We start from the raw sequence: 27,652 nt of genomic DNA on the forward strand, positions 1-27,652 counted from the left end.
TTTAGTGGAAGTGATCCTTACAACTGCTCCATGAAATAGCCAGCGATGTTCCCATTCTGCAGATGGGGAGGCCAAGCTCTTGGAGGTTTACATAATTGCCTTAAAATCACATGTAGTAAGTGACAGAGAGGACATTTGAAGCCAGATCTGTCTGCCTCCAAAGCATCTTCCTGTTCCAAGATGCTTCCTTCCCTCTGTTGTGCCAGGGTATTTCTGGGAATTCTAATTTAAATTGCCTTAAAAGAGACCCTTTTTGGATCTGAACTTGCATGATCAAGTTAGATCATGATCTGAGAGACTATGTCACCTAAATATGAATTCTCAGGATTACTCAAGTCTATGCTGTATTAGTTTTCTTAATATGGCATAAGCTAAACTCTAACCCATATGTGACAATCATAGGTGTGTTCAGGGCACTTCTGACCAAGTAGAATCCCCTTAAGTTTCATTCCCTGTAGCAACTGAAAAACTGATATTTTCCTGAGAATTGGTAGAGGAAAAAAACTGATGGATTTCTGAGAAAGAGAAAGATTGTATCGTAGGTATCCTAGGTGCCAGATGTCAGTAGTGTTGCTGGTTTGCTGATTTTACATTAATTTGCCCATAAGTACTTTGAAATCAGAATGGTTGTACATTCTGAAATATTTCAGATAAGCAACACCCAGCTGTGCAGCTAAGTCAGAGCTATCATTTAAGATGTGGCATATTTTTTTCTGAAGTACTTATGTAGTACAGTTTCTTTATGGAGAGAACATTTTTTAAAAATATATGAACGGTAACACATCAGTGATTTGTAGTACATGCTTGATGTTTGTAAAAAAGAAAAAAAAACATTTTCAAATAACGAGAGGCTTCCTCACTTTTGGGCACACAAGTATTTAAAGACAGTTAAGTTTAACTATGAGATATTCCTCATAATTTCGTCAAATTATGGACTGCTTTTTGTTCAGAGTATATTTTGAAGAGAATAACTTTGCAGTTTTATTGGTTTCTTTTTTTTTTTTTTCATCCTGAAGGAGTTTAGTGTGAATGACCATTAAGATGTCAGAAGGACTGAGTTCTCAAATACATCAATTGATTTTCTAAATTTACTTGGTTCTAGCAAAATACTGTTTTTGTGCTTTGCTTCTAAGTTCATATAATTTTTTAGATTCCAGTATTATAAATTATATTAACCATTAGGGTTTTTCTTTTATGTTTGGTTTTAAAGTTGAAGAAAATTCAGAAGGTACCATTTCTGTGAACCAAGTTAAGCAAGAACCCAAAGAACCAGCATTGTCTCTGGAAGCAAAACCAAATTTGGACTGTAAGAAATTATCTGCTACATAAATTATTGAAGCTTTTCAGAATTTACAACTCTGGTGACTTCTGATGTCATAGAAAAAGAAGGTGAATGTTATCAAAGCACAATGTTGTGATAAGTGGACTGAAGACTGGGTCAATGAGCAGCTTTAATTCAAAACTGACATTTGTTGCTAACTCCCTATTTTTACCTTAAGAGATATTTTACTCTTATTTTATATAAAATTCTTATACTTTTGATTATCTGATAAGGCCAGTATTTCAGAAGATCATCTGAACTTATCCACAGTGATATAGTCTGAACACAAATAGGTATCTAATTCATCCTTTGAAAATATCTAATTTTGGTTCTTAAAAAAGAACATCCAAAACAGTATGTGAGTATATATGTGTGTGTGTGATGATTTTTTTAAGTTTTAAAAGAACTAACTCCCTCTTTAAAGTTATGAAGAAACATTTTAAATGAATAGACAAGAGAATATCTGAAGTCTGTCTCATTTGGAAAGAAAAACAACAGATTTTGCATCATAATATTAAGCCCAACATTCACATCTGTGAAAACTATGTAGTTGCATTTTAACTTCTTCCATAACTAGAAACAACTAGTATACCAATGGTCATCTCATAGAAATTTACGTGTCATGATTAAGTACTGAGAATTTTAACTTGAGTCAAATAAGCAAGAGAAATAAATGCCTTTTGCATGGATTTATATGATATTATAGTTAAAAATACTACTTATGGATTGAAAAATGTAGAAATGGAGAGAATTCAGAAAGAATAAAAGAATTCCCTAGTGTTTCTAGATAGTCAGGGGAACTTTTAGGTATCAGCAGAAGATGTTTGTTCCTATTTTGTATTAAAGAATCAGCTCTGGTTAGAAAAGAATTTGAGTTGTACTTATTTTTCTGTGCCAGAGTTCTTAATAAATTGATGGTGTTTGAAAGAGGGTAATCATTCAAGGTAAAGATTTATAGTTTAAAATTTAGCTCATATTTAAAACTTTAAAACAACTAGTGTGTTATATTTGCTATATATGTTGAATAAGCATATTTACTTCAAATACTGAATACGTACTAATCAGTATATTCATTATAAGCTTCTCTTTTCTGGAAGGTTGGTAAATTAGAAATGTCAATTACAGCCATCAAGAAATCAACCTAAAGCCTTTCCCCCCCACCCAGAGACCTTTTGTGGGTATATTTAAATTTTCATTTCAAAAATAATAATGATTTCCAATGGATATTAGTGTTTAATACTCAAAGCATACAGCATATGAAATTTAACTTTAGTACTTTATATGAATATGAGTCTTTTTGGCTTTTCTAAGTCCAGTCTCACATTCTTAATTCACTTTGTTTCAGGTACACAACATGTATCTAAGTATAAAGCACTGTTACTTTAGAAATAGATAGAATTCTAAAATTCCTTGCTCTTTATATTTAAACCCTATTTAACATAAAATTTATTATTTATACCTCTATTTAATGCAAAGTTAATATTCAGTTACATACATGATTTTTTTTCATGATTTTTTAAAATAAGAATTGCTTTTCCTTTTCCTAAGAATCGAAAATACTTGATGTCAGCATTTATAGAGGCAGGCTGCCAAATCTGTGTTATGTGTGCATGTGTGTGAAGTCAATGCTAAGCTGAACACAACTCTTAGTTACCTCAAACCAGATTTTTCTTAGTTTGTGTGTACTTAATGGGTATAAGTCCAAATTAATTTATAGTTTAATATTGCATTGTGGGTAATATTCTTTTCATTTGATATTTCTAGTTTTTATGGAAACTTTTTTCAGTATTTCAAGTAATAGATCTTTACTTTTCATTAATGACAATAGATAATTATAGTTTCTTGAGCTCTATTCCTTTGGAGACATTCCTTGCTTTTTGATGTTGAGTTGTTAAGGAGAAATGCTTGTTAAGATACAGACTCTAGTCAGTTACCTAGGAGGATGAGAGATGGTAGAGGATTCAGACTTTGGCACCTAAAAAAGAACAAAACATAGTTTAAAAACATTTCTCACTCCATTCTATGTGACTGTCTCTTCCGACATTTTTTTCATGAGAACAGAAAGTTGCAGTACATCCTCCCCAAAAGCAAAGAGAAAGAAAAAAAAGAGCACGAAGATTTAAATCCCTAATTGTATACTCTTTTGGTTTTTAGGTAGGAACTGGAACTATCAATATTTTCATGTAAGTATTTTAATGAGTAGCTCTTTAAAAATGCTTTCTAAATTAGTTTATAAAAATTCATTTGTCCTCTAAATGCATGTTCAGTTACAGTATATCAGTATTGTATTTTAAAGGTGCTTAGCATTGCTTTTTAAAAAGCATGTTTACATATTTTCAATATTCAGTTAATTTTTAAATGCACAGGGTATTAAATACAGAACATAGAGTTTTCAGTATCTGTATTTGCATTCTCCTAACAGCTCTACAGCAAAGTTTGACATATACTCTTTTGTGTCATGTGTTACAAGGTGTATATCTGTAGTAGAAAGTTGGGTGTTCAAAATAAGCAGTCAGAATTCATTATTACAACTGAGCTTGTTTCTTCATTGTGGTTATGATCCAAGCCTCCGAGTGAGCATTATATACACTACAGTGAATTATAGATAAACACAGCCATGGTGAGTCTTTCCCTCAATTTTCTATGTAAGTGGTTAACATACTTAAAAAGCTTTTATGTCTCATACAAGGTAAATGTTTCCTAAAAGTCACAAAAGTAATAGAAAATAGACTTGATGATACGGTCCTGCATTAGAGTTTCTAATCTTGAGGCCTAGCTGTGTGTGTTCCATCTTTATATCCTGTCAAAATACATACTTAATCATGTAAATATGAGAAAGATGTAGTTTAATTTTGTACCAGGTTTTTTAAAAAGTTTAAAATGTGTGTATATGTGTGTGTGTGTGTGTATATATATATATATATATATAGTAATTTAATGTTTAGTGTCCTTGTTATAATTTTTTTCATTAAAAAATCTTGTGTTATTTTTTTCTTACTTGTTAGTTTTCTTTTCATACATTTCCTGGGCATAGTGGTAATTTTGTTCATCTTGAAGATGCTAAATAAACACATTAATACCTGAAAATATTGGCTAGAGATTTATGTTCAATTTGGAACCTAAACATTTTAAAAGATAACTTCCAGTAATTCCTGTTATTATTATGTTAGGGGATATATATGTATTTAGTGCTCTCAACTTAGCCAACTATCAGCATTTTAAAACAATGCATGTAATAAGGAATAAATAGTTCTTCACCTCCCCCCCCCCATATTTTTGGCATTATAACATCTTCAAGTACAGTTTTATATTTTTGGAGTAATAATAAGAATATATGATTTAAAAGGGAGGGATCATTACTTTTTTTCCCTCTTGTCTTTTTTTCTTTCTTTCTTTTTTCCCCTTTATTCCACTCTGCCTGTTTTTCAGGATCATAGAGTATCTTACTGTCTCCAGAAAGGGACTGCATTGACTCTTCTCCATCAACTGATTAGGTTTTAGACATGTTAAATAATGTACTGCAGCTGCTAAGTCGCTTCAGTCGTATCCGACTCTGTGCGACCCCATAGACGGCAGCCCACCAGGCTCTCCCGTCCCTGGGATTCTCCAGGCAAGAACACTGGAGTGGGTTGCCATTTCCTTCTCCAATGCATGAAAGTGAAAAGTGAAAGTGAAGTCGCTCAATCGTGTCCGACTCCTAGCGACTCCATGGACTGCAGCCTACCAGGCCCCTCCATCCATGGGATTTTCCAGGCAAGAGTACTGGAGTGGGTTGCCATTGCCTTCTCTGAAATGATGTACTATTTTTATCTAAATATCTGTTCAGTTCAGTTCAGTCTCTCAGTCGTGTCCGACTCTTTGCGACCCCATGAATCGCAGCACTCCAGGCCTCCCTGTCCATCACCAACTCCCGGAGTTTACCCAAACTCATGTCCATTGAGTTGGTGATGCCATCCAGCCATCTCATTCTCTGTCGTCCCCTTCTCCTCCTGCCCCCAATCCCTCCCAGCATCAGAGTCTTCTCTTCGCATGAGGTGGCCAAAGTACTGGAGTTTCAGCTTCAGCATCAGCCCTTCCAATGAATATACAGGACTGATTTCCTTTATGATGGACTGGTTGGATCTCCTTGCAGTCCAATGGACTCTCAAGAGTCTTCTTCAACACCACAGTTCAAAAGCATCAATTCTTTGGTGCTCAGCTTTCTTCACAGTCCAACTCTCACATCCATACATGACCACAGGAAAAACCATAGCCTTGACTAGACAGACCTTTGTTGGCAAAGTAATGTCTCTGCTTTTGAATATGCTATCCAGGTTGGTCATAACTTTCATTCCAAGGAGTAAGCGTCTTTGAATTTCATGGCTGCAGTCACCATCTGCAGTGATTTTGGAGCCCAGAAAAATAAAATCTCTCACTGTTTCCACTGTTTCCCCATCTATTTCCCATGAAGTGATGGGACTGGATGCCATAATCATAGTTTTCTGAATGTTGAGCTTTAAGCCAACTTTTTCACTCTCCTCTTTCACTTTCATCAAGAGGCTTTTTAGTTCCTCTTCCCTTTCTGCCATAAGGGTGGTGTCATCTGCATATTTGAGGTTATTAATATCTGTAATTCTACTCAATTAACTTAGTGGTGATGACAAAACTTAGTATACTCCCGCCACATACAGGTTAGCTATATTCTGTAATGTAAATACATTATAAATTTTGATTGCTGACTGAATTTTTAAAACTTAAGGAATAAAATCAGAATTAAAAAAAAATCACATTGTTAATGGAAAATTAGTTTCTGAGAAAAATAAACTATGATTAGTATGGAAAATGTTTGAGAATGCCATATGGGTATAAGTGCAGGGGAGATGTTGCTTAATAGTGCAAACTTGCAACTAGTAGTTATATAAGTCCTGGAGATCTGATGTACTTACTGCATGGTGACTATAGTCAACAATACTATATTATATATATCAGAGTTGCTCAGAGGAGATCTTAATTATTCTCACTACAAAAAAGAAATAATAATTAGTAGACAGAGGTGTTAGCTAAAGATATAGTGGTAATCATATTGCAATATATAAATTATCAGATTAACACATTATACACCCTAAATGTTATATGTCATTTATATCTCAATTAAAGAATTTTAAAACCAAAGGACAGAGTGGGAGTCAGATACCAGCAAGAGTTTTTATTTTTTAACTATCTCTGTTGAAGTGGATAATTGACATATAATAAACTGCACACATTTAAAGTGTACAGTTAGGTCAGTTTTGATGTATATATATATATACATCTATGAAACCATCACCACAGTCAAGATAAGGAACATATCTATCACCCCAAAAAGATTTTTTGTGCCCCTTGGTAATCCATTTCCACTTCTTCCTGCCTCTACTCCTACCTACCCCACCCTGTCCCCAACAATTACTATACTTCTTTCTGTCACTAGAGATCAATTTATTACATCTACTAGTTTATAAAAATGAAATCATATAGTATGAGCCTTTTTAAAATCTGACTTTTGTCACTCAGAGTGGTTATTCTAAGGTTCATCTGTGTCACAAGATGTATGAATAGTTCATTCCTTTTTAATGGTGAGTAGTATCCCATTGTGTAAATATGCCATAAATTGTTTATCCATCCAGCTGTTGATGGACATTTAGATTGTTTACAGTTCTTGACTGTTAGAAATAATGCTGCTATGAACATTTGTGTAAGTCTTTGTATGGACTTATGCTTTCATTTCTTTGGGTTAAATATTTATAGGAGTGGAATGGCTGGGTCATATGGTAGGTATAAATTTAACTTTTTAAGAAACTTTCAAGTGATTTTCCAAAGTGATTGTACCATTTTTACATTCCAATTTGCAGTTTATGAGAGTTCCAGATGATGTATATTGTAGGTAACACTTGGTATGAAAAGGTTAGGTATTGTTAATAGGTATGTAGTAGTTGCTCATTGGGAGAAGGCAATGGCAACCCACTCCAGTACTCTTGCCTGGAAAATCCCATGGACAGAAGAGCCTGGTAGGCTGCAGTCCATGGGGTCGTTAAGAGTCAGACATGACTGAGCGACTTCACTTTCACTTTCCACTCATGCATTGGAGAAGGAAATGGCAACCCCCTCCAGTGTTCTTGCCTAGAGAATCCCATGGACAGAGAAGCCTGGTGGGCTGCAGTCCATGGGGTCACACAGAGTCGGAGACGACTGAAGCGACGCAGCAAAGTTGCTCATTATCGTTTTAATTTTCATTTCTCTAGTGACTAATACTGTTGAGCATCTTTTCATGTTTCATTTGCCATCTGTATTTCTTCTTTCAGTGTCTGAGTCCTTCACCTGTTTTTAAATTGAATTGTTGTTTTCTTATAGAGGTTTAAAAAGTATACCCTAGATACAAGACCATTACTTGTATGAAACATGATTTAATATGTATTTTCACCTGATGTATAGTTTATGTTTTTACTCTCAGAATCTTTTGAAAGGCAGAAGTTCTTAATTTTGATATCTAATTTATCTTTTTTTTCTTTAAGGATTATATTTTCATGTTATATCTAAGAGATCTTTGCCTAACCCAAGTTTAGATTTTCTTCTATGTTTTCTTCTGAAAATTTTATAACTTTGGGCTTAAATTTAGATCCATGATTCATTTTGAGTTAATTTCTGTATATAAGTACAGGGCATAGAGTGACTCTTGAGCATTTGAGTATTGATTTGTTCCAGCGTCATTTTTTGAAAGAATTATACTTTCCCCATTGAATTGAATTTATCCCTTTGATAAAAATCCATTTTCTCTCTCTCTCTCTCTATGTATGTGTGTGTGTATATATATAGTTTATAGACTCTCTGTTCCCTTCCATTGATCTGTTGTCTGTCTCCTATCTCAGTGGTCTCAACTGAGGCAATTTTGTCTCTAGGGAACATTTGGCAAAGTTTGGAGACAACTTTAGTTGTCAAAACAAGGGAGATACCACTGGTTTCTGGTAGACAGAAGTAAGTCAGAGCTGCTGCTCAGCTTCATACAGTACATAGGACAGATTCCACAACAAAAATTGTCAGGCCTAAAATGTGAATAACACCGAGACTGAAAATCTCTGGTCTGTTTTGACACCCAGTACCACACTGTCTTGATTACTGTACCTTTATAATAAGTCTTGAAGTCAGATAGTGTAAATCCTTGAACCTTATTCTTCTTTTTAAATTTTGTATTGGCTGTTTGGCTTTTCATGTGAGTTTTAGAGTCACCTTGTCAATTTCTTAAAAAACAAGAAAACAAACAAAAAACCTGATAGAATTTTGATTGGAATTATGTAGAATATACAGCTGAGTTTGGGAGTAATTGAAATCTTAATATTGATTCTTAATTTTTCTCTGCAATGTATTAGATTTTTCAGTGTATAAATTTGACATATCTTTTGTCAGATTTATCAGTAAGACTTTATAAATGGTATTGTTTTTAATTTCAGTATCTGATTTTTGCATTAGTATGCAGATATACAGTTGATTTTTTTATATGGACTTTATATCTTGCAACCTTATTAAATTCATGTGTTCTAATAATTTTTTGGTAGAGTCTATCAGATTTTCTACATAGACAGTCTTGTTGTTTTATATCTTCCTTTCCAGTCTGGATGACTTTTATTTCTTTTTCTCAACTATTACACTGGCTAGAACCTGAAGTACAGTTGTGATTGTAAGTGACTGGAGTGGACATATGTACTTTGTTTCTTATCTTTCACCATTAACTCTTTCACCATTAACCATAATTTTTGCATAAGTCCTTTATCAGATTGAGTGAGATTCTTTCCGTTCTGGGCTTCCTGAGAGTTTTTATTAAGAATGGATATTTGATTATATCAAGTGCTTTTTCTGGAATTATTGAGATGATGATTTGGTTTTCTTACCTTTGTTGTATGTTTGCTTTTACTGGAGAGCTTTCTCATTCATAGTTTTCTTATTTCTAGTTGTGGCCTTTTCTACCTAGAGAAGTTTCTTTAGCAATTGTTATAAATCTGGTTTTGTGATGCTGAATTCTCTTAGCTTGTCTGTAAAACATTTGATTTTTCTGTCAAATCTGAATGAGAGTCTTGCTGGGCAGAGTATTCTTGATTGCGGGTTTTAATGTTTCATCACTTTAAATATATTGTGCCACTTCCTTCTGGCCAACAGAGTTTCTGCTGAAAAATCAGCTGATAACCTTATAGCAATTCCTTTGTATTGTATTTGTTACTTTCCCCTTGTTGCTTTTATTCTCTGTCTTTGAAAGTGAAAGTGAAGTCGCTCAGTCGTGTCCTACTCTTTGCGACCCCATGGACTGTAGCCTATCAGCCTCCTCCGTCCATGGAATTTTCTAGGCAAGAGTCCTGGAGTGGGTTGCCATTTCCTTCTCCAGGGGATCTTCCCAACCCAGGGTTCGAACCCGGGTCTCCTGCACTGTAGGTAGATGCTTTACCATCTGAGCCACCAGAGAAGCCTTAATTAATTTTTCATCAATTTGATGTGTTCCTCCTTAGCTTTATCCTGTATGGGAATCTCTGTGCTTCCTGGACTTGGGCTACTCTTTCCTTTCCCACGTTAGGGAACTTTTCAGCTATTACATCTTCAAATATTTTCTCTGGCCCTTTCTCTTTTCTCCTGTTGGGACCTCTATAATGTGAATGTTGATGTGCTCAACACTATCCTAGAGGTCTCTTAAAACTGTCCTCATTTCTTTTTATTCTTTGTTCCGTTCTCTGTTGGTGATTTCCACCATGCTGTCTTCCAGCTCACTTATCTGTCCTGTCTCATTTATTCTGCTATTGAGTCCTAGTGTGCTTTTCATTTCAGTTATTGCACTTGTTCAGCAGTTTATTTTTTTAATATTTTATCTTGTATTGTATTTCTTGTATCTTCTTGGTGTGCCTCTATTTTTCTGATATCTTGAATCTCTTTACTGTCATTACTCTGAATTCTTTTTCAAGTGGATTTTCTATCTCCACTTCACTTAGTTATTCTTGTGGTGTTTTATATTGTTCCTTCTTCTGAAACATAGTCCTCTGCCTCATTTTGTCTGACTTCGTATGTTTGTGGTCCACAGGCTGCAGGACCGTAGTTCTTCTTGTTTCTGATATCTGTCCCTGGTGGGTGAGGCTGGTCCAAGAGACTTGAGCAGGCTTTCTGGTGGGAGGGACTGATCCCTGCCCCCTGATGGGTGGAGCTGGGCCTTATCTCTCTGGTGGGCAGGGCCATGTCAAGGGATATGTTTAGAAGAAGCTGTGGATCTAAAATAATTTTGATTTATCTAAAGTAATTTCCAAGAACTGCATGTTTGGATAGTAACCACCTTTGAGGGTATAGTTTCCAATCCTCACTGTTGTGACTGTGCCAATCCTAATGATTCAACTTTGTGTGTACCATCACTGACAGAGATAGGTGCCATGTAACATACCAAAAGGAGTGATTCAAAAGTTTCCCTCAAGGAAAATAAGTGTCTATTACATGAGATATTTAACTTTATACAGTATAGAAAATGGTAAATTTAATAATAGGAATTGTTGTTCAGGAGCTAAGTTGTGCCCAATTTTTGCAACCCCATGGACTGAAGCACGACAGGCTTCCCTGTCCTTCACCATCTCCCAGAACTTGCTAAAACTCATGTGCATTGATTCGGTAATGCCATCCAGCCATCTCATCCTCTTTGTCCCCTTCTCCTGCCTTCAGTCTTTTCCAGCATCAGAGTCTTTTCCAGTGAGTTGGCTCTTTGCATCAGGTGACCAAAGTATTGGAGCTTCAGGTTCAGCATCAGTCCTTCCAGTGAATATTCAGGGTTGATTTCCTTTAAGATTAACTGATTTGATCTCTTTGCTGTCCAAAGGACTTTCTAGAGCCTTCTTCAACACCACAGTTCAAAAGCATCAATTCTTCAACGCTCAGCCTTCTTTGTGGTCCAACTCTCACATCTGTACGTGACTACTGGAAAAAAACATAGCTTTAACTATATGGACCATGTTGGGAAAGTGATGTCTCTGCTTTTTAATACTCTATCTAGATTTGTCATAGCTTTTCTTCCAAGAAGCAAGTGTCTTTTAATTTCATGGTTGCAGTTACCATCTGCAGTGAAGAAAATAAAATCTGTCACTGCTTCTATATTTTTCCCTGTCTTTGCCGTGAAATGATGGGACTGAATGCCATGGTCTTAGTTTTTTGAATGTTGAGTTTTAAACCAGATTTTTTCATTCTCTTCTTTCGCCTTCATCAAGAGGCTCTTTAGTTCCTTCTTGCTTTCTGCCATTAGGGCGGTATCATCTGCATATCTGAGATTATTGATCGTTCTCCTGGCAGTCTTGATTCCAGCTTGTGATTCATCTAGCCTGGAATTTTGCATGTTGTACTCTGCATACAAGTTAAATAAGCAGGGTCACAAAATACAGCCTTGATGTACTCCTTTCCCAAATTTGAGCCAGTCCATTGTTCCGTGTCCAGTTCTGTTGCTTCTTGACCTGCATATGTTTCTCAGGAGGCAGGTAAGGTGGTGTGGTATTTATTCCCATCTCTTTAAGAAATTTCCACAGTTTATTGTGATTCAGAGAGTCAAAGGCTTTAGTGTAGTCAGTGAAGCAGAAGTAGATGTTTTTCTGGATAATAGGAATACAGATAAAATTATATATAATAATTCAGAGGAAGAAGACATTACTTACAAGAAACAGAACTGACATTTTAATGAGTACTAGAGGGATCACTGAGGGTCAGACACGACTGAGCAACTTCACTTTTAACTTTTCACTTTCATGCATTGGAGAAGGAAATGGCAACCCACTCCAGTGTTCTTGCCTGGAGAATCCCAGGGACGGGGAAGCCTGGTGGGCTGCCATCTATGGGGTTGCACAGAGTTGGACACAACTGAAGTGACTTAGCAGTAGCAGTAGACATTGTGAAAGTGAATGTCGCTCAGTCGTGTCTGACTCTGCGACCCCATGGACTATACAGTCCATGGAATTCCCCAGGCCAGAATACTGGAGTGGGTAGTTTCCCTTCTCCAGGGGATCTTCCCAACCCAGGGATCGAACCCAGGTCTCCCACCTTGCAGGCAGATTCTTTACAAGCTGAGCCACAAGGGAAGCCTAAGAATCCTGGAGTGGGTAGCCTATCTCTTCTCCAGGGGATCTTCCCGACCCAGGAATCGAACCAGGGTCTCCTACATTGCAGGGGGATTCTTTACCAACTGAGCTATATACTTATGCTCTATTTATTTATTTTTTTGGTTAAATCCCTTGGCATTTTGCCTGGGATAAAGTAAGTGGCTTCTTAATATTAAAGCTTCGACTTGTGGTTAATAGCATGTGCTAGGATTTGAATCCTACTTTCTCTTTACTAGCTGGACAAATTACTGAGACTTTAAGTTTTTCATTTTTTTATTCTGAGGGTGGAGTAGTCATAGCTACCTAACTGAATTGTTATGAGGATTTAGTGAGTTAACCCATGGTAAGATATTAAACAGAATCTGATATATGCTGCTCAATATATGTTAATTTTTATAATTAATCTTATTAATCAGATCAGATCAGTCGCTCAGTCATGTCCGACTCTTTGTGACCCCATGAATCGCAGCACGCCAGGCCTCCCTGTCCATCACCAACTCCCGGAGTTCACTCAAACTCATGTCCATAGAGTCAGTGATGCCATCCAGCCATCTCATCCTCTGTCATCCCCTTCTCCTCCTGCCCCCAATCCCTCCCAGCATCAGAGTCTTTTCACTTTAAAATCCTGAAATGGAAGCTTTAAAGCTTTCAGGAAGCTTTAAAATCCTGAAATTATCCTTACTTTCAAGATAGTGTATCTGTTAGGGAGCACCTTTGGCTACTCACAATAGAGATATCATTATGGTGGCTTAATCAAAGAGTTTGGTTATATTTTCCCTATGAAACCAAGTCCAAAGTCAGTCTAACCAGACTGACCAGAAGGTGTTCCACCTCCAGCAATGATCAACATTAAGACAGGAAGAACTGTCTTAAGACCTGATGTGAAGAAGTGACTCATTGGAAAAGACCCTGATGCTGGGAAAAATTGAAGCCAGGAGGAGAAGGGTCCCGAGAGAGGATGAAATGATTGGATGGCATCACTGACTCGATGGACATGAGTTGAGCAAGCTTTGGGAGTTGATGATGGACAGGGAAGCCTGGTGAGCTGCGATTCATGGGGTCGCAAAGAGTTGAACATGACTGAGCGACTGAACTGAACTAAAGACAGGAAGACTGAAATAGGAAAAGGTCTGAGTGAGTGAGCCAAAGATCATTTTCAGAAGGAAAAGCAATTTTCACTTTCAACTTGGTGGTTAAAACCATTATATGATTACCCTCGTTACAAAGGATTCTAGGAAATATAGCTCTTTTTAAAGGGCACGTTACCACCCCAAGAAAAACTGTGGTTTTGTAAGAGAGAAAGAATTCATTGAATATCATTTAAGCCACTAATAGTGTCTCCCACAAATTGGAGAACTGAAATTCAGAATTCAATAATTTGCTTGAGGTTGTTACGTAACTATTAAGTGATAAAGCTCTTATTGGTTCCAAAGTCTGACCAATACCATTCTACATTAGTTTTGCTACACAGTCCAGAAAAGCAAGTGATCTTTTCAGGGTAGGATTTTAGGCTGGATCTTTCATGACAGGCTATGACATGAGATTAAATTGCAGATGTTTCAAATTCAAGGAGCAAGTAGAAGGAATTATATAGCTCATTTGGGGGGTGGTTGTAGGTTCATTGTGGTGAGAACTTTATTCAGGGAATTTAGGGAATTTAAGAAGCTGGAGAAATAATAGGTTTGAAAGATAAAAGGTTAAATAATAGCAATTCTACAGGGCTAGGCTAAGATTTTACATTTTGCTTAGTGTGTGTTTAGAAGTCTTATTTAAATGATCTATTAAAGTAGCCTGTTGAATCAAAATGCTTTCCTAAAATCTGAGTGAAAAATTAAGCATCACAGATTTTTGAAAATAGATATGGCAATCTAATGGAAATGATAAGGTAATTTATTAATATTGACAAGGTAATTTTAATAAAATTGTATAATATTTTTCTGGCCATGACTATTATATCTATAATTGCTTTTAGAAACTCTTGTGTTTTTTATACTTATGTTCTATAAAAACATCCTTAAATCTTAAAGATGGACATTCATTCATTTAAGAAAACAGATTGCCTACCTTTTGGGAGTTTATATTCCAGTAGAGGGTGATACACAATAAATAATAAACAATATATGCCTATTATATGTACTTATATGTAGTATATATGTGTATAAAGTACTTCTGTGTTAGGTTGAGAAGTAATATGGAATGAAAATGGAGCAGAGAAAGGGTTCAATGTGGAGAGAATTTCAGTTTTAAATAGGGTAAGCAGAGTGGGCTTCATTAAGAAAGATGTGAGCAAATTTTTAAAAAGAGCAAGATTCTTAGGCAGATAGCATGAAGAATAATGCAGTTAAGAGGGAACTGCAAGGTTGAGAAGTACTCGCTGTGCTTGAAGAAGCATGGGTACCTCATCTATGCATGGACGATGACCAGACAGACTACATGGGTAAAGACGCTAGTGGGTGGGTACAAGTGAAAATCTAAGGAAATTCTGTACATATTACTTCAGTTTTCTCAGTGAAATAAGAAGCAAGACCCTTTGGGGAGGGTGGAGATTGGTGCAGGGGTGAAGGGGTGTCGTGTGTTAGGGAGTTGAGGAGAAAAGCTAATAAAAGAGTAAACTAGGAAAGTATTAATAGTACTGCTTGATTAAAGATTCATTTGAAGTCATGTCCATAAATTGAGAATCAGATTAGTCAGCATGTTTGTGTGTTTTTCTCCACTCATGGGCAACAGTGACTTGAGTATTTATTGAGAACCAGACAATGTGTTACCTGCTGACTGTAAGAACAATGGACTAAATCTAATCCTAATCCTACAGGGATTCAGTATAGTGGCAAGCAAACATTTAATCAACCAATTGTAAAATTACATGATGAGTACTATCAATTCTAACAGAGGGAAAACCATTTTAAATCAAAGAAGTTCCAGGCTGCTGAACAATTCAGGTTGTGTAGGGAATAGCAGACCATTAGACCAAAAATGCAGAAGATTGTGAAAGACTCACTTCTAAAATCTCACCTCCCTTTGTCCAATCAAAAAATATGTAATAAAAATTTTGCCTATTTCCATTCAGATCCCCTGTTTTGAAACTCATCTTAAACCACATCCCCAAAGCTCATAAAGATTGTACCTCTGACTTCCCTGTGAAGACTGCTAAGACTATCAAGATAGTATTCTTCCTTTCTGCAGTAAGCAAAAAACTCAGTTTTGCTTTATCAACAGGTAATTTTGGAAGTATTTTAAAGGAGCCAATATTTGACTGTTTTGGAGGTCCCATCAAAATCTGACAAACTTGGAAACAGCGTGTTTTTCTGAGGCCCTTTGAGCCTCCTGCACAGGGTCTTTCAATGACAATGGTGAGATGGTGAGGTAAGTTTGTATCGGGTTTGAACTCTGATTTCTTTCTTTTTTTTTTTTTAATCAAACACTACAAATGTAAATGCGAAGTTTAGTTTGTTAAATCTGAGAGTAATATCTAACAATAAGAAACTCTTTAAAAATCCATTGATTTATCAGCCTGAAAAACGTATTTTGGGTAGAAATCTGCATTATTACCGACAACACTACTGTTTGTCCTTGTCATTTCTTCATTGTGCATCTATAAGTGGAAATTCATAAGGATGAAGATGAGGCGAAGTTTTGTATATTCAGAAGGTTTCTCTTCAGACTAGCATCCCTTGGAAAAACTGTCTCAGGTCACTTATGAAAATCTTATCAGAACTTTACTTCAGTTCAGTCGCTCAGTCGTGTCTGACTCTTTGCGACCCCATGAATCACAGCACACCAGGCCTCCCTGTCCATCACCAACTCCCAGAGTTCACTCAGACTCACGTCCATCGAGTCAGTGATGACATCCAGCCATCTCATCCTCTGTCGTCCCCTTCTCCTCCTGCCCCCAATCCCTCCCAGCATCAGAGTCTTTTCCAATGAGTCAACTCTCCCTACGAGGTGGCCAAAGTACTGGAGTTTCAGCTTTAGCATCATTCCTTCCAAAGAAATCCCAGGGCTGATTTCTTTCAGAATGGACTGGTTGGCTCTCCTTGCAGTCCAAGGGACTCTCAAGAGTCTTCTCCAACACCACAGTTCAAAAGCATCAGTTCTTCGGCGCTCAGCTTTCTTCACAGTCCAGCTCTCACATCCAACTTACTGTTGTTTTATTTTGTCCGTTAGGAAGTCTAGTTCTTGTTGTAGGGCGGGGGGGGGGGGGGGCAAGATACAAAGTAAATAAAACTTGACTTACTGTTGCCAGTTTACCTTTAGTCTACTTCTGCACTCACTCTCTGCTGAACTCTTGCATCTTATCTGTATTTGTACTAAAAATCAAAATGTGTAATCTTAACTTTCTAAATGATAGAACGATTATTTAGAATTTTAATGGTTACTTTGGGGGAACTTTTGATATGAACAAAATTGTTCCTTTTGGGAGGCACTTTGAAGCAAAAAAGCAGCAACATACGAAACATACAGCCATCTACATTTTAAGGCAAGAGGAAACTTCCAGAATATATTCCAGGGATTATGAAATTGCCTCCTTAAAAGATTCCTTGGCAAAGGCAAGGGGAAAATAAAAGGAAAACCATATTTTTTAGATCTTTTCAAATCATAATTTCAATATAATGTCCTTTATTATTCTTCTTTCCTCGTCCTGTGTTCCTCCATTTCCCTCTGTTCTGTATCACCTTTTTCTTCTTCCCTTCAAAACACCTCAAAAGGAGGTCTTATTTATCTAAAAGAGAAGGATTACTTTGTTTAATATGAGGTTCCCTCCCTATCATTACTACACAAGTATTAACAAGTACTGGCTTTTTAATCATGTAAATCAAATTGTCAAGGGACCTGAATTAATGTTTAAACCAATTATAATGGTCCTCTCCCTCTGTCTCTCTCTCTGTCCCTCCCTTCTTCCCTCTCCCCCGTGCATGTCAAAATAACTTTTGCTGAATCTAAGTTTTCCCATCTCTTTAATTAAGTAAAGATAATTAGTCTTTTAATGTTAATTTTGTATTTGACTAAAGCTGCCTCTCATTTTCCCATTTTGTTCCTCTTCTCCTTTTCCCTCCCTAGGGAAACATTAAAGATTAATTGGTGAAAACGATTATTCTGTCATCGTGTGCTCAGTCTGGCAATATCTAATGAATTTCTAAAATGGAAAGAAAAATAATGAAACTGTTTTTGTTTCTTTTCTTTAAAATTGCTTTTAAGAGACACTTCTGGTTAAAACTATAAGAGAAAGAAGTCTTGTTTCTAAGATGAAGGGCTCTGAAACAGGATTTACAGTTTTTGTAATTTTATTTATGAATATGAACATTATATAAAAGTGAAAGTGTTAGTCGCTCAGTTGTATCTGAATCTTTGCGACCCCATGGACTATAAACCACCAGGGCTATAGCCCTACTCTGCCCATGGAATTCTCCAGGCAAGAATACTGGAGTGAGTAGCCATTCCTTTATCTAGCTGATTTTCCCAACTCAGGGATGAACCCCAGTCTCCTCTATTGTAGGTGGATTCTTTACTGTTTGAGTCACCAGGGAAGGCCTGAAATTTATATACTTATATAAAAATTTTTCATACAATATTTCTGATAAATAGATGAATCATTAGATAAATTAGAGTGAATTAATCATACTGGTTTAAAGGACTGAAAAACAATTATCTTTTCCTGACTTTATGAAATTACTACCACTACAATATTCTAGATTATACAAGAAGATTGAGCATCTCATGGTTTAAACTTTCTATATTTTTGCATTGGTTTTATGGGCCAAGTGAGGTAGCATTATAGTTTTTATTTCTATGGATTGTTTAACATTAAAAAAATTTAGAACCATTATTATTCAGTTTAGTCGCTCAGTCGTGTCTGACTCTTTGCGACCCCATGTATTGCAACATGCCAGGCCTCCCTGTCCATCACCAACTCCCGGAGTTCACTCAAACTCACGTCCATTGAGTCGGTGACGCCATCCAGCCATCTCATCCTCTGTCATCCCCTTCTCCTCCTGCTCCCAATCCCTCCCAGCATCAGAGTCTCTTCCAACGAGTCAACTCTTCACATGAGGTGGCCAAAGTACTAGAGTTTCAGCTTTAGCATCATTCTTTCCAAAGAACACCCAGGGCTGATCTCCTTGAGAATGGTCTGGTTGGATCTCCTTGCAGTCCAAGGGACTCTCAATAGTCTTCTCCAACACCACAGTTCAAAAGCATCAATTCTTTGGCGCTCAGCCTTCTTCACAGTCCAACTCTCACATCCATACATGACCACAGGAAAAACCATAGTCTTGACTAGATGGACTTTTGTTGGCAAAGTAATGTCTCTGCTTTTGAATATGCTACCTAGGTTGGACATAACTTTCCTTCCAAAGAGTAAGTGTCTTTTAATTTCATGGCTGCAGTCACCATCTGCAGTGATTTTGGAGCCCCCCAAAATAAAATCTGACACTGTTTCCACTGTCTTCCCATCTCTTTGCCATGAAGTGATGGGACCAGATGCCATCATCTTAGTTTTCTAAATGTTGAGCTTTAAGCCAACTTTTTCACTCTCCTCTTTCACTTTCATCAAGAGGCTTTTGAGTTCCTCTTCACTTTCTGCCATAAGGGTGGTGTCATCTGCATATCTGAAGGTATTGATATAACTGGCAGTCTTGATTCCAGCTTGTGCTTCTTTCAGCCCAGCATTTCTCATGATGTACTCTGCATATAAGTTAAATAAGCAGGGTGATAATATACAGCCTTGATGTACTCCTTTTCCTATTTGGAACCAGTCTGTTGGTCCATGTCCAGTTCTAACTGTTGCTTCCTGACCTGCATACAGATTTCTCAAGAGATAGGTCAAGTGGTCTTGTATTCCCATCTCTTTCAGAATTTTCCACACAGTCAAAGGCTTTGGCATAGTCAATAAAGCAGAAGTACATGCTTTTCTGGAACTCTATTGCTTTTTCCATGATCCAGTGGATGTTGGCAATTTGATCTCTTGTTCCTCTGCCTTTTCTAAAACCAACTTGAACATCTGGAAGTTCACGGTTCACATATTGCTGAAGCCTGGCTTGGAGAATTTTGAGCATTACTTTACTAGCGTGTGAGATGAGTGCAATTGTATGGTAGTTTGAGCATTCTTTGGCATTGCCTTTCTTTGGGATTGGATTGAAAACTGACCTTTTCCAGTCCTGTGGCCACTGCTGAGTTTTCCAAATTTGCTGGCATATTAAGTGCAGCACTTTCACAGCATCATCTTTCAGGATTTGAAATAGCTCAACTGGAATTCCATCACCTCCACTAGCTTTGTTCGTAGTGGTGCTTTCTAAGGCCCACTTGACTTCACATTCCAGGATGTCTGGCTCTAGGTGAGTGATCACACCATCGTGATTATCTTGGTCATGAAGTTCTTTTTTGTACAGTTCTTCTGTGTATTCTTGCCACCTCTTCTTAATATCTTCTGCTTCTTTTAGGTCCATACCATTTCTGTCCTTTATCGAGCCCATCTTTGCATGACGTGTTCCCTTGGTATCTCTGATTTTCTTGAAGTGATCTCTACTCTTTCCCATCCTGTTGTTTTCTTCTATTTCTTTGCATTGATTGCTGAGGAAGGCTTTCTTATCTTTCCTTGCTATTCTTTGGAACTCTGCATTCAGATGCTTATATCTTTCCTTTTCTCCTTTGCTTTTTGCTTCTCTTCTTTTCACAGCTATTTGTAAGGCCTCCTCAGACAGCCATTTTGCTTTTTTGCATTTCTTTTCTAGGGGGATGGTCTTGATTCCTGTCTCCTGTACCATGTTAGGAACCTCCATCCATGGTTCATCAGGCACTCTATCTATTAGATCTAGGCCTTTAAGTCTATTTCTCACTTCCACTGTATAATCATAAGGGATTTGATTTAGGTCATACCTGAATGATCTAGTGGTTTTCCCTACTTTCTTCAACTTAAGTCTGAATTTGGCAATAAGGAGTTCATGATCTGAGCCACAGTCAGCTCCCGGTCTTGTTTTTGCTGACTGTATAGGGCTTCTCCATCTTTGGCTGCAAAGAATATAATCAATCTGATTTCGATGTTGACCATCTGGTGATGTCCATGTGTAGAGTTTTCTCTTGTGTTGTTGGAAGAGGGTGTTTGCTATGACCAGTGCATTCTCTTGGAAGAACTCTATTAGCCTTTGCCCTGCTTCATTCCGTATTCCAAGGCCAAATTTGCCTGTTACTCCAGGTGTTTCTTGACTTCCTACTTTTGCATTCCAGTCCCCTATAATGAAAAGGACATCTTTTTTGGGTGTTAGTTTTAAAAGTGTTGTAGGTCTTCATAGAACCATTCAACGTCAGCTTCTTCAGCATTATTGGTTGGGGTATAGACTTGAATTACCATGATATTGAATGGTTTGCCTTGGAAATGAACAGAGATCATTCTGTCATTTTTGAGATTGCACCCAGGTCCTGCATTTCGGACTCTTTTGTTGACCATGATGGCTACTCCATTTCTTGTAAGGGATTCCTGTCCATAGTGGTATATATAATGGTCATCTGAGTTAAATTTGCCTATTCCATTCACCCATTCCATTATCATTAGAACCATTATTTTAACTAGGTAAAATGATGATGGTAGGTATCTTTGAAAGGTTTATTATGATATTTCTATAATGTGAAAATTCTTAAGAACTTTATATTTAACTAAAATTGTAATTTCTAAATCCTTGAAGTGAAAATTGCTCAGTCATGTCTGACTCTTTTCATCCCCATGGACTGTAGCCTGCTAGGCTCCTCTGTTTATGGAATTCTCCAGGCCAAAATACTGGAGTGGGTAGCCATTCCCTTTTCCAGGGTATCTTACCAACCCAAGGACTGTACCCAGATCTCCCTCATTGCAGGTGGATTCTTTACCATCTGAGCCACCAGAGAAGCCCCAGGAATACTGGTGTGGGTAGCCTATTCCTTCTCCAAGGATCTTCCTTGCCCAGGAATCAAACCAGGGTCTTCTGCATTGCAGGTGGATTCTTTCACCAGCTTAGCTACTGGGAAGATCCTTAGGTAACTTAAAATAGGTTAGACAGATATTAAACTGAGTTATTTGATACATAATCTTTGAATACTTAGACAAAATCTAAAAAACAGAATATTGGCTACTAAATAGTTTTATCTTACTGTTGCTGTTGTACATTTAAAAATAGATATAGATCAATCGGATGTGAAAATGCCTTTGGATTTTATTATATACATAGCATCCTTAAAATTTATAAATATAAAATGGTAAGCATGCTCTTTAGAAAAATACAGTTCCTGCTGTTCCGTCTTTTAGTTGTCTGGGGAGGGGAAAAAGTTGGACGTCTAGGTTAATACAGCAATTAAGACTGTATTCAGTATTAATACAAAGAGTTATGAATATGTATGCAAAATAATTTATGTAGAGGCAGTCCAAGCACGGGTTGGAAAAGAATTTCCAGACTCAGAGTATTGCAGAAAGGAGTGAGTTCATTAAGAACAAAGAACAGAGAAAAAATGAGCACTGTGAGCACAGAGGGCTGACAACTCCTGACAGGCCAGGGACAGTCGACAGTTTTCATGAGTTAATAGTCAATTTTTATAACCTCAAGACAAAATTCCTGCTGAAGGTTGGTGTTAGGTGATTGGTTGGGGCAGTATAGGTTGTTTACTGGAGTGGGCATCTTTGTCTAATTGCGAGTCAGGTAGCTTGTTAGTAGTGCTCATGAGCTTTTGGCAACAGTTACAAAGGGGCTCAGTCAACTTCCAAGGTTGCCTTGAATTTTGGCTCTGCTTCTGTGGCCTTGGTGCAAGGCCTTGCACCTGTGACCTTGGGGGCAGGATTCAACAATTTATATGATTTGTTTCTTCAAGAAATTGCTTCAGTTAAGTTGGTAAGTTCATAGAATGCTGAAATGGCATTCTGAAAGCAGAGCTATGCATTAACTGAGAGGCAACATTCTGAAAGTTTGAGTGCCATCCTTGGTGATACAGTGTATGCATTACATCAAAGACCTCTGGATGGTGCTATCTTCCAAACAGGAAGAATGCATGAGCCTAATAACAAAGGGGCAGAGGCAGGAGTGGCCACATTTACCATCATTCCCAATGACACATTGGGATATTTTGTGTTTTCCATCTCTTCAACTGTGGGCCCTGCAGGATTGTAGGCCCTGGTCCCCAAAGGGAGCATACTCTTGCCAGGGGGAACACAAAGTTTTAATGGAACTTACAAGATATAGCTGATGTCAGGACATTTGGAGTCCTTGTATCCAGGAACCAGCTGGTGAGAAGAGGCGTCCACATTCTGTCTGGGATGGTGGATTCTGATTAGCAGGAGGAGTTAGGGCAGGGAGACTATATGTGAAACCCAGATGATCCATTTGGGCACCTTTTGGTGCCCCATGCCCTACTGTATGAGTGAACAGACTCATGCAGCAATGTCAGCATGAGGACAGGATGACTGCTAAGACCTTTCAGGAGTTAAGATTTTGAGTCATACCACTTGCAAGCCACCAAGACGTGATGAAGTGATAGCTGAGTGTGAGGGAGAGCGTATCAGTTGTGATCCCAAAGATCTACTGTGGTGTCAGAGGTACTGAGTTTACCCTCAGGAAGACAGGCACGCAAGAACCACAGAAGACTTGCACCCTGAACGTGTTTGCTGAACGTGTTTAACACAAGAGGTGAGCCTTGGCAGCTATGTAAAGGAGGCACTCGGAGCTTTTGCTTTGGGGTGGAGTAATTGGCCAGCTGTCCCAACTGCTATGCTCTGGATCCAGCGTGGTGGTGTGTAGAAACTGTGCTGCTCACAGGCTACTCCCAGACGATGACTGAGCATGGCAAAGGTAGTGAGGCAGGCCCATTTCTGGGAGAAGGGCTCTTTGATGGGTAACTTTGGCTTAGGTCTGCAGACTTCACCCAATACCTCTCAAGTTCTTTCATTGAAAAACAGCTTAAACTAGACTCCCCTGCCAAACTAAATATCTCGCTGTTGTCTTTCCCCCAAGAGACACTATTCAGATTGTCAAGGTAGTATTTCTTACATCAGTAAGCAGGAAACTTAGTCTTCCTTCATCAGCTTATTATTTTGGTGATATTTTCAGAGAGAGAGCATTCAACAGATGAAAAGAACCTATCACTGAAAAAGCAGAGGGAAGACCTTCACAGGTAGAAGAAACAGTTAAATGCAAAGGCCTTGAGGTAGGGAAAAAAAATGTGTTAAAGGGTTGAAACAAATGCAAGCAGGCATAAGCTTAGAGAACAATACAAAAAATGGTTTGAGATGAAGTCAGTCAGGTACAGAAAGCCTTGGAATCCATGGTAATCAGAGGGTCAATTTCATCCTGAGTATCTTTTGGGGCCAGTGTGAGGAAAGCAGGAGAGACTCCATCTTGAAGCCTGTTCATCTTAAAGACAGGATGTGAACTGGGCCTGAACCCTGCCCAAGAGTGAGGAAACTGTTGCTAGTGAAAACCAGGTCTCCTTCAACCCTTCACATGAGGTGGCCAAAGTACTGGAATTTCAGCTTTAGCATCATTCCTTCCAAAGAACACCCAGGACTGATCTCCTTGAGAATGGTCTGGTTAGATCTCCTTGCAGTCCAAGGGACTCTCAAGAGTCTTCTCCAGCACCACAGTTCAAAAGCATCAATTCTTCAGCGCTCAGCTTTCTTCACAGTCCAACTCTCACATCCATACAAGACTACTGGAAAAACCATAGCCTTGACTAGATGGACCTAGTTGGGGGGTATAAAACTGGCTTCTCAGAAACATCAGGGTCCTTGTTGAGAACTGATTCCCTTTAGAAGATTTTTAGTGGAGAGTGAGTGATACACCTTGCTTTATATGTTGTAGGAGAGTGTATTATATAGGGACACAAATGGAAGTGGGAAGAGCAATTATAAGTTATGGGAATTGCACAAGTGAGAGCTTAGGTGAACTAGAGTGATAGTGATACAGCAAGCAAAGAGAAATGGACAGATTCAGGATATATTTTGGAGAGAAGATCAACAAGACTTGCTGACTGAAGGGTTGTTGGGAAGTGGGTGCGGGGATGGTAAGTGATGGAAGGGGAGAAATGAAGAATGACTCCAGGGTTTTAGCCTTGAGCAACTATAGGGATGGTAGTGAATTTTATTGAGTTGAGGGAGACCAATTTGGGTTCAGTAGATTCAGAAGAGAAAAGCAAGAGCTGTCTTTGGACCAGTTAGTTTGATTTCCAAATGGAAATGTTTAATAAGCACTTAGAAATATAAATCTCGAGGTCAGAATTGGAGATAAACATTTTTTTGATTTATCAACATACAGATGGTTTTTAAAAACAGAAAACAGAGAAGAAACGTAGATAAAGAAGAGAAGAATGCTCAGGATCTAGCCCTGGAGCCCTCCAACACTTAGATCAGGTAGAACAGGAAAAACAGCTAAGAAATGCAAAGGAATGCCAATAATGCTTCACACTGGTCAGCTGAGTCCGCTCTGGAACCTGTGAGCGAACTTAGGGGCAGAAAGTACTTCAGATCAGTTGCTAATTGAAGCAATCTCTTCAGTCTCTTAATCAACAAATACTTATCCAGTGAATATTATAAACAGTGGTCTCCAAGAGATACTGCAATAGGAAGGAACTCCAATCTAAATGCCTTTTGTGTGTGTGTGTGCTCAGTCATGCAGTCATGTCTGACTGTTTGCGACCCCATGGTCTGTGGGCCACCAGACTCTTCTGTTTATGGAATTTTCCAGGCAAGAATCCTGGAGTGGGTTGCCATTTCCTACTCCAGGGGATCTTCCCCACCCAGGGATCAAACCCACGTTTCCTGCCCCTCCTGCTTTGGCAGTTGTTGTTTAGTCACCCAGTTGTGACAGCTCTTTTGTGAGTCCTTAGATTGAGGTTTGCCAGGCAAGAATGCTGGAGTGGACTGCCATTTCTTTTCTCCAGGGGATCTTCCTGACCCAGGGATCAAACCCGAGTCTCCTGCATTGCAGGTGGATTCTTTACCACTGAGCCACAGGGAAAGACACTGAGCCTTGTGGCTTCTTTTTAACTACTCTATAATAGACTATATTTACATATACCACTCCACTGTACCTGAGGGGATTCAGATTTCTAGGCTTGATTATAAAAATATTTCAGAAATTTTTTTCTTTCTAGTCCTTCTGCTTTCTATTCTTTTTTAAAAACTGCTTTAAACTATCATTTTTTGTTCTCTTTTTATACTTTATTCAATTTTACATTTAATAAATCACTAAACTTGGTGTTATCTAAATTTCAATTAAGTGGCAGTATAAATTCTGGATTTAAATAGACAGCTAAAATTATGTAAATATAGTAACTGTTCTAAGAAGATCTTTCCTCTCTTTTCAGGATTGATTAACACTTCAAAATACATTGAAATGCTTTGGTATAAAATTATATTAATAAAAAAAATGGGTATATTTAGACCTTCAAGAAGAATTTAACCAAAGAGTATGCTGCTGCTGATGCTGCTGAGTTGCTTCAGTCATCTCCGACTCTGTGTGACCCCATAGATAGCAGCCCACCAGGCTCCCCCGTCCCTGGGATTCTCCAGGCAAGAACACTGGAGTGGGTAACCAAAGAGTATAGGCAAGAACAAAACAACTGAAAAACATCTAGCTTGTAGTAGCTAAGACACAAGGTGTGACTTTCAGAGTAACAGACTTCTCTATCAGTTGCATAATAGTTTTTTATTCATGAGGTCTTTTTATTTCCATGGAAACACTGAAGTCATTTTAATTTTTAATTAACACTTAAGTTTATAGTTCCAGCGATTTTAACTCAGTAGTAAATACAGAAGCTAAAGCTTTACCTATTTCTACATTAAAAAATGTAAAGGAGGAAAAGATGGTTTAAAATAGTCATGCATTTCATTTTGGAGAAGGCAATGGTACCCCACTCCAGTACTCTTGCCTGGAAAATCCCATGGATGGAGGAGCCTGGTAGGCTGCAGTCCATGGGGTTGCTAAGGGTCTGACACGACTGAGCGACTTCACTTTCACTTTTCACTTTCATGCATTGGAGAAGGAAATGGCAACCCACTCCAGTGTTCTTGCCTGGAGAATCCCAGGGACGGGGGAGCCTGGTGGGCTGTCGTCTTTGGGGTTGCACAGAGTCGGACACGGCTGAAGTGACTTAGCAGCAGCAGCAGCGTTTCATTTAGTTACATCTATAGCTGTATATTGATTCTTTATTAGTTGCCTGTGGGATTTAAAATTCCCCAATCTGGACCCTCCACAGTGAGAGGCAGTCCTAACCACTGGACCATCAAGAAATTCCCCTTGTTTCTAATTTCACCAAAATGTACCCCGCAGTTTTATATCCAATTAATTCTATTTTTGTCTATGTGTGACTGCTCAGTTGTGTCCGACTCTTGCTACCCCATGGACTTCAGCCAGCCAGGCTTCTCCGTCCATAGAATTTTCCAGGCAGGAATACTGGAGTGGGTTGACATTTCCACCTCCAGGTGGTCTTCCCGACCCAAGGATCGAACCCACATCTCCTGTGTCTCCTGCATTGGCAGGAGGATTATTTACCACTGAGCCACTTGGGAATCCTCATGGACTAGTAGTTGGAGTAGTCAATTTATTCATAATGGTAGTAATACTACTAAATGTGCTGATGCAGGAGACATGGGTTCATACCTGGATTGGGAAGATCCCCTGGAGAAAGGAAATGGAAACCCACTCCAGTATTCTTGCCTGGAAAATTCTATGGACAGAGGAGCCTGGCAGGCTAAAGTCCATGGGGTGGCAAAGCGTCAGACAGGACTGAGCACACATGCACTCCTATTACATGCAGTATAAACATTAGCTCTAGACTCTGATTTTCTAAGTTAACCTTACCTTTATACTGTTATATTTGCTTAATACCTTATAGTACTAGTAGTAATGCTGCTGCTGCTAAGTCGCTTTAGTCGTGTCTGACTCTGTGCGACCCCATAGACGGCAGCCCACCAGGCTTCCCCGTCCCTGGGATTCTCCAGACAAGAACACTGGAGTGGGTTGCCATTTCCTTCTCCAATGCATGGAAGTGAAAAGTGAAAGTGAAGTCGCTCAATCGTGTCTGACTCTTAGCGACCCCATGGACTGCAGCCCACCAGGTTCCTCTGTCCATGGAATTTTCCAGGCAAGAGTACTGGAGTGGGGTACCTAGTAATAGTAGTAGTTAAAGTGTTAGTCACTCAGAGTTGGACAGGACTGAAGCAACTTAGCATGCAGGAATGTATGCATGAGATATGTAGGATTTATTCTTA

General features: G+C 38.2%; 1 protein-coding gene across 18 annotated transcripts in view; it reads left to right on the plus strand.

Moving 5' to 3' along the window:
* Positions 1 to 26,159, plus strand: part of CARF (calcium responsive transcription factor) — a 76,985-nt gene extending 50,826 nt beyond the window's left edge. For 15 of the 18 annotated variants that reach the window (XM_055573131.1, XM_055573133.1, XM_055573134.1 and 12 more), the window contains one exon: positions 1,211 to 4,395. In XM_055573131.1, coding sequence (XP_055429106.1) covers positions 1,211 to 1,329 — 119 coding nt within the window. In that variant the 3' untranslated portion in view covers positions 1,330 to 4,395. Of the gene's footprint in view, positions 1 to 1,210; positions 4,396 to 4,750; positions 4,778 to 15,648; positions 15,796 to 25,746 lie in introns of those variants that run through there. The other 3 variants (XR_008712084.1, XR_008712083.1, XR_008712085.1) reach the window with 3 other exon arrangements.
* Positions 26,160 to 27,652: the final 1,493 nt, after the last annotated feature.

Source organism: Bubalus kerabau, chromosome 3, assembly GCF_029407905.1.
Source record: "Bubalus kerabau isolate K-KA32 ecotype Philippines breed swamp buffalo chromosome 3, PCC_UOA_SB_1v2, whole genome shotgun sequence".
Lineage (NCBI taxonomy): Eukaryota > Metazoa > Chordata > Mammalia > Artiodactyla > Bovidae > Bubalus > Bubalus kerabau.